Source organism: Serinus canaria, chromosome Z (assembly GCF_022539315.1).
Source record: "Serinus canaria isolate serCan28SL12 chromosome Z, serCan2020, whole genome shotgun sequence".
NCBI classification, from domain to species: Eukaryota; Metazoa; Chordata; class Aves; order Passeriformes; family Fringillidae; genus Serinus; species Serinus canaria.
In genome coordinates this window covers 37,039,603-37,047,029 of record NC_066343.1, presented here as the reverse complement: position 1 = coordinate 37,047,029, position 7,427 = coordinate 37,039,603, and the positions used below count along the sequence as shown (strand labels likewise).

General features: G+C 39.2%; 1 protein-coding gene across 1 annotated transcript; it reads right to left on the bottom strand.

Annotated features, from left to right (window-relative positions):
- Positions 1–3,012: 3,012 nt before the first annotated feature.
- Positions 3,013–6,723, bottom strand: LOC103823255 (cryptic protein). The gene is made up of 6 exons (XM_009098305.2): positions 6,611–6,723; positions 6,407–6,456; positions 6,117–6,293; positions 5,127–5,241; positions 4,897–5,006; positions 3,013–3,125 (listed from the first exon to the last, which is right to left on the bottom strand). Exons 1-6 carry the CDS (start codon positions 6,721–6,723, stop codon positions 3,013–3,015), a joined length of 678 nt encoding a protein of 225 aa, XP_009096553.2.
- Positions 6,724–7,427: the final 704 nt, after the last annotated feature.

Genomic DNA, 7,427 nt, shown 5'->3' with positions numbered 1-7,427 from the left:
AATCCCTTCCTTTAAATGGGCAGTGTGTTAGGGGCAGATGGCAGCATCCCCCTGCAGGTCTGTGCCTAGCAGCAGAGCTCTCCACCACGTTCTCAGCCAGTTTGGGCTCTTATCAGCTGTGGCATGCCCCTAGGAGTGATGGAGGCTGGAGCAATTGCAAGGGCGAAGCCACTGAGGCCAGCTGCAAGAAGCACCATTTGTTTTAGTTCTGGAGTCAACTGCGAGAAGGAAAAGATCTTGGGCTCTGGGGCCCTGTGGATCATCCGATAAATGCTTCTCTTTGAGGGTCTCCCCCCTGCCCAAATGTGGCTGCACAGAGAGAAGGCACATGCATGGACTTGCAGCGACAGATGTCTACTTTGCTGGGATGTGCCATGTTTGACAGAGTGGTCTGTGAGTTAGCATGAGGCTGAAGAGTAAGCATTGCTATTTGCTATAAACAAACCTTAGCAAAGTGCCTGTAATTGCACTGTTAGAAGGTTGGCCAGGCCTAGATGGTAACAGGGGGGGAAAATAATACTTTCTTTTATCTGCTCTTGCAGACAGCTGGAGACAGATAAAAGCGGAGACAGTTTTAACCTAAGCAAAGATTGTGACTGTATGCTTTCTTTTGTTCCTCAGGGATTTCTGCTTTCCTCCCTCTAAGTTACATTTTTATTTGCAAATGAGACTATACATGGGATAGCTTCTGCATGCTTTTTCTTTTTCCACTCTTGTTTTTCTTTAACTTAAGGAGATAGGTTTTTTTCTTCTGATTTGGCTCCTGTGGCTGCCTCTACTTCAGAAGTATGTGAGGAACACAGACTGAACTTCTACCTTCGCCTCACCAATTCCAGAGCTCTGACACAGAGACAAGATGGATATCGTACACAACTGACTGACACAGAAGGAGTAGTTTTGCCATAGTATGGTGGAAATAAAACCATCCTGAAGCAGAATTTTCAGATTTTCCAGTAACAGACTACAATGGGATAAGATAGAGAGAAAGGGAACTGTTATCTTAAAATCAAACAAACAAAAACTCTGTTTCTTCATCCAGAAAAAATTCAAATTCTGGCATTCAGAGTCAGTAATAAATTGCACAGACATGATTAAAACTACTTGTGCATCTAAGTTCCCCATGCAATGCTTTGGGACTGTAGAAACAGAACCACACATCTAATCTGATGCCCTGTACTAATGCTTTGGCATAGCAGGGAAATGTTTTTTTGCAAGACATTTGAGTTGGTCTAATTCTGCAAATCAGACCAACCTGATAATGAATAGCCTCATCAAGGTGGCTCTTGCAGGTACACGACATACAGAGTTATTCCAGTTCAGTTTTTTATGATGAAATCTGCTGTGGGTGTTATTGAAACAGAAATAGCCGTTCTGTTGTAAAACATGTATTAAAACACTTTTTCTTTTGTTAATTGCAATCTTTAATGGCTCTGTATTTTTTCCACAGGGATAAAAATTCAGATGTATTTTTGCTGTACTACATATTTTCCTTTAAAAAGTAAAGACTGTTAGAAGCACATTACAAGCTGTATTGCTTACAGACTTCTTGGGTATGCTTCATGGCAAGCCAAGATGATTTCATAATGGCATTGTTGAAATTTCATCATCTCTTAAATAAAGGCACAGCTATTTTCCTCCAGCTGTTCTCTTTGATATTTAATTATCCTAAGATGGTCTGTGGAAACACAGGCTGATGGGTACAGACCAGTTTGTGTGAAATAATGGGAGAAAGAGCATTTCTGGTCTAGTAGATAATGTGAAGAGTGAGAAGCCTTGTCTCTCAGCAGAAGTCTAAAGCTGGGAAGGAGTAGTCTGAATTACTTGCAGTATTGAACATGAATATATTTTTACACAATGACTCCCTATAAAAGTCTGATTCTGAGTAATATATTTAAAGGCAGGCACTACATTATGTCATTTGTTAGTATTGCATCCTTTTCTGCTTAAGAACTAGACTGTCTCGATTTGCAGCATCAAACAAATAAGAAATTTTAAGGATCAAGTATATTGAATTTTTAAAAGACATCAAGAATTATTCATTAGTAATATCTTCTTAGTCAATACAATTATGAATCTTGTTTTGAAGATTGTTTGTATGTGGCACCTCCACTCCAAAAGGATGAAGCTACATTTTAGGTTTATCTTTGCAATTTTTTTTCAAAACAAAACTGTTTCTGCTTTATAAACTTAGACTAAAATGCACTTACATTTTGTATTTTACACCCTAGATATAATAATTTAAAAATTATATATAAATCAACATAATTGATTATTGCTGTAGAAAAAGTTAAACAAAGTTGCTGTTTGCTGTCATTTTTAAAAAAGAGACACTCGTATTTCCAGGATATGAAGTAAATCCCCAAAAAACAAACAACCATCACTTATGTGTTCTTAATAGATTTGATTCCTGCTATGCAGATTATACATATATACAATTTTGCTGTAATAAATAAGAAAGACTATGAAACTTTTATAATTTTCTATATTAGGGCTTGGAAGATATCTACTCTTAAACCCCTCCTTATGGTGTCAGATTACTGTTAGCTCATTCTACCCTGTGATTTTCTTACAAGATAAAATATAATGACAAACGGTAGATAAGAATTTTCAAGTTTAAATAAAGTTAAACAAAAAGTTTTCAGAAATTAAATCAGCTTTATTTGTTATAAGAGTTGTACTGTGTACAAAAGAAATTACTATAACTTACAATACTTCAGGCACAGAATATTGGGGGGGGTTGCTTCCACTGGAAGAGCAGTATTTTGAAGATAAAGAGTCGTTAGAATCAGACATTGATAGCAATATCAATATAATAATAATAATAAATACTTCACATTCATATAATCTGAATTTATAATAACTCAAGTATTCCAACATTAACTAGTACATCTTAATCTGCCTCCAACATGCAGGTAGAAGAGTCTTCTGTAGCTTATAGAAGAAATGAATGATTTATGGTGAGGGTTATATCAACGCTGAGTATTTCCCCTTGTCCAGTTTCTCAGCTGCCAGCTAGCAGAAATTCAGGAGGATGGCGAGCAGGCAAATGACTGAAAGCACTGTTTGCTGTAATCTTAAACCATTAGAATACAGTCTGATAATTTCCTCTGTTTCCGATGTCAGTTCTTAAAAGAAATAAAATCAAGAAAATGAAATGGTTAATGAGTAAATATGTAAATTTGAAAACATAAGGTTTTTCAACATACTTGAAAAGTCCTCTGACATCTCACAGGTACTTAATTTGAAGGTATCAGCTGTTAAAGCCAATCAAAGGGACTATTCTCGGGGGAGAGATGTAAATAGATGTCCCATCAATGATCGTTTGAGGAGCAACTGATAGCACTTATCAGCTCTTGCAGGCATTAACCTCAGAATAATCAAAAGTAAATACCAAGAAAAAGCAAGAGGAAGAACTTCACAAGAGGTAAGCACTCGAGCCCGAATGCCGGCTTTTAACCCTTCCTTTAACGAGGGACTTCGCTTTTAGCAAAGGCAAAGAAGCCATACACTCTTGTACGTGAAAGCCAGGGAGTCCCTGCTCAGAGGATTCTCCACTGAGACTTTTATTGTCTTAACTGAGTTCAAGAGTAGTAAGCAGTTGACTGCTTTTACAGAGCATAGGAAGACCCATTATGTCTTTTGCTCCTGTAATGAGGAACAATAGGGCTGACACAATGCTAAACATGTAAAGAGTTTAATGAGCAAGTTGTGTGACACATAGGGCTGCTCAACACAGAAGACTTCAAGGAAAAAGGGGTTCTGGCGGATTTTTTTTTCTGTCTAGGATTACAAAGGTAGGAATGTCACCTTTTTAATGTTTTGATTTACATCTGAGTTGGTGCTACAACTCAAAAGTCACAGCTTCAAGGCATTGCTACTCAGGTAGGAATCCGGTCAGGAAACAAGAGACTGCTTGGGGTGCAAATGAATCTTGAAACCCTTTAGGTCTGTTGTTTTCTTACCCCGCTAAGGAGTGATGTTAGCACAACTGAAGATGGGTTTGAGATATTATGGGTGGAAAGGGTAAGAATACTTTGCACAGATTTTGCCACTGAAGAGAAAATTTTATTAAATCCTTATTAGTGATCTCAAGAGTATTGAGAACAGTCTGAATCAGCTAGTTCCCCATGGAAAATAATACCAGTATGGCAGTTCTTTAAATCCTTATGCTAGTTGTTATACTGTTTTCAAATAAGTTCAACCATTTATACAGAGAATTACACAGGCTGATATAGCAAGAATTCACTTAAAATGATACAGCGCTTTTGAGGAGACTAGGTGACACTACTTTACACTTATCAGGATAATGGTTACATACTTTTTAGTGAGGAGTGTGTTCAAACTTAAAACTCATACAAGAATATTCTCAAGATTGAGATACAGATCTTTAAAAAAGATTCAAGATTAGTTTTGTGTCATTTAAGCATGATGATTCATGATTCTGTACATTAAGTAGTCACAACGTTTTTCTCTAGTGAAATACCAGTTTCTACTTCCTCCACACCAGCATACACTACTATTTTTTCTCTTTACCTAAGAAATATGTTTTGTGCTTGGATTTAGTTTAATTGTAGAGATTGTCCTGGTTAAGTGGGAAGTCATAGACAAACAGATATCGCAGAACAGAGAAGTATTTAACCTCTGTAATCTTCAACTAGAACGGTGGGAAGTTTCCTACTTTACAGAACTATGAATATCTGAGAGTGTCTTATGTGCTGTACTATACAGTCAAGAACAGTGCTCTTGACTGTCTCACTAATGCATTTGCTAAAGCAAAGCAACCCACTGTAGGAGTCCAGCTAGAGCACATACTGCATCCTCCAAGCCCCCCACCACTGCAGAAGGCAATTCTGTCACCCAGGAGATAAAAATGTTCGATTGAATGCTATTTCTTACCGCAGTTACTCTGCCTTATTTCTGAGAGGCAGTGCAGTGTACCATAGCCACACCGACAAAGCCAACAGTCCTTCAGCACCCAGACGCCGTGGGGAATGCTGCCGCAGTGTCTGTCAACGACAAAGGAAACATTTGGCACATCCCTGACCCCACCTCGGAAAATAACCATACAGAACACCACACTCACTCCCTCTGATTTTGGTCTGGTTTTTTTGGTTTTTTTTTTTTACCCTATCCGCTCATCATATTCACAGTATCTGCCAGAGAAGTGCTTTAGGCAGGCACAGAAGGTCCCCAGGATACAAGTTCCTCCATTCTGGCAGCAGCGTCTGTTCAGTTTTTTACCTGCAAGACAATATTGCAGAGGTTAACAAGCATCTCAGGGGCTCTGAACCTCACCTTTTTTTCACTTGTTCTCTCAGGTCTCTCCAGTTCCCAAAGTCTCTTAAGGATATCTAGTTTTATTGTCTTTAGAGACAATAAAATTATATGCCTGTTAGGAGTGTTTGTTCAGCTAAATCCAGTTTGTTTGGTTAAGGATTAGAAACAAGCTACTAGGGATTACAGGATGGTGAAGAAGCAACGCCTGGCAAATTCTGTAGCAGCAGGATGTGTTCAAGTGAAATATTTCACTTTGACAGATGCAGGTTTCAATCACACTAAGAAATGGGGCATTTTTATTCGGAAGTGATACTTATCTTTGAATAAAAACTGGGAAGTTACTGGGTTTTGAGGTGGGAGGAATGCTCCCTTAAGCCTTTCTCAGTGTCCTGGAGTTGAGCACCAATCTAAAACTTTATATATATGGGAGGAAATAAAATACTTTTTTTTCTCCCCGTTAGTAGTGCTGCTTTCAGGTAGTTCAAACATTTTTTATAAAATTAACATTTTGATGGTCATTTAATATCGTGAACTCTAAAAAATTAACAGAATGTTACAAAATTTTACAGATGCTCTTCTAAACACGAAGTGCCAAACACTTCTAAATTCTTAGTATTCTTCCTTGTTTTTCCTTAATAATTTTGCAAGTGAGAGATCTTCAGCTCTACCTTCTGTTTTTATCACCATTTACTAAGAGGCCATGGGAATAATTGAAATGGGTGGTCACAGAAAGCCAGCAGGCTGGAACTTTCCAGGACAACAGTTAAAGCATCACAATATTAACTTTCTTTTTTTTCAAGTAATTTTAGGTCATTGTTTACAAAAATAATGTTACTTACTCTCTGTAATTCCCGTGAAAGGTACTAAAGACCTGGAGTCCTGTTGCTTTCTGCTTTCGTAACTCTGATTCATATCACTGAGCGCGTTTGTAAAGGTCCCTTCATTCTTGGGCTGCTGCTTTTGTGCTGTAGCATTGAGACTTTTCACTATTTCTTTCCGTTCTTCTTTTTCAGGGTCTTGGCAAAAGTGCAAATATGTAAGGGAAGAGTAGTTTGTAATAAAAAAATGAATAATATAAATTTAGAAGAAAAACACAGCGGAGCAGGGAGAAACATGAAGTTTTACTTACCTTTTTCTAAGCGAACAGCCTGCCAGACCAGAGTCACAGTGAAAAGAATTCTGTAAAAAAATTAAAAGAGAGAGGAAAAAAAAAATCAAACCAGAGACAAATTTGTGCTAATAAGACACTAAAACGAATGATGAGTGTGTGAACTTTTAAAAGGAATAAGCATCCCTGGCTAGAGAAGGTCGCCGACTTCTCAAGCGAACTTACCTAACACGATTTCCCCAGCACATTTTTCTGCAGCCAGAAATAGCCGCGAGGTCCTCCGGGAGAGCTTGAGCAGAAGGAAGATGTCCAGAGCCCTCTACTTCGGGCTGTTGCATGCAGCAGTCCTCAGACACGCCGCAGACACCGATGGACAGAGAAAGCGGCACTGACGAAGCTTTCCTCCCGCTGTCCAGCTTCCTGCAAGGCTAAGTCGCCAGCCGTACCGCTGGCTGAGCCCCCGCCGGGCGCCGGGATCATCCCTCCGGGCCGGGACTCCCAGGCCAGCCCCCGATTTACATGCGCTGCCGAAGGGTGGAGCAAGGTGGGGACACCTACTGCTGGGGGGAGACTTTAGAGCCCAGGAGCCCAGCCAAAAGCCCAGGGCAGGAAGATCTCAGGCCCAGTATATTTCTCAGGACAGAAGACTTCATACCACCATGTAGCGCAGAGGTACAAACAGACACAAGCATTCTACAGAACTGCAATAGGTAGATCATAAACGGGAGCAGGTTTGTATAAGGAAGGTTAAAAAGCCTCATCTCTACCTATGTGCCTTGTCTCTGCCTGGACTTTCCACCAGGGATCTGCTTTATGAGATTGTACTCACTTTGCAGCAGAGATCCTTAAAACCTGCTTTTGAGATTTCTACTAAAAATACTGGGAAAAGCAGTATAACGTCCTTGAGGGAGGATTGTTGTCTCACCAGAGCTGTTAATAACATTTTCTGAAAATTTTTACTGTAAGTAAAATTAGGCCCATTAATGGGTGTTCCTAGTCTGAGTTCATGCAGTACCAGCAGATACCTAGATATAATTTACTG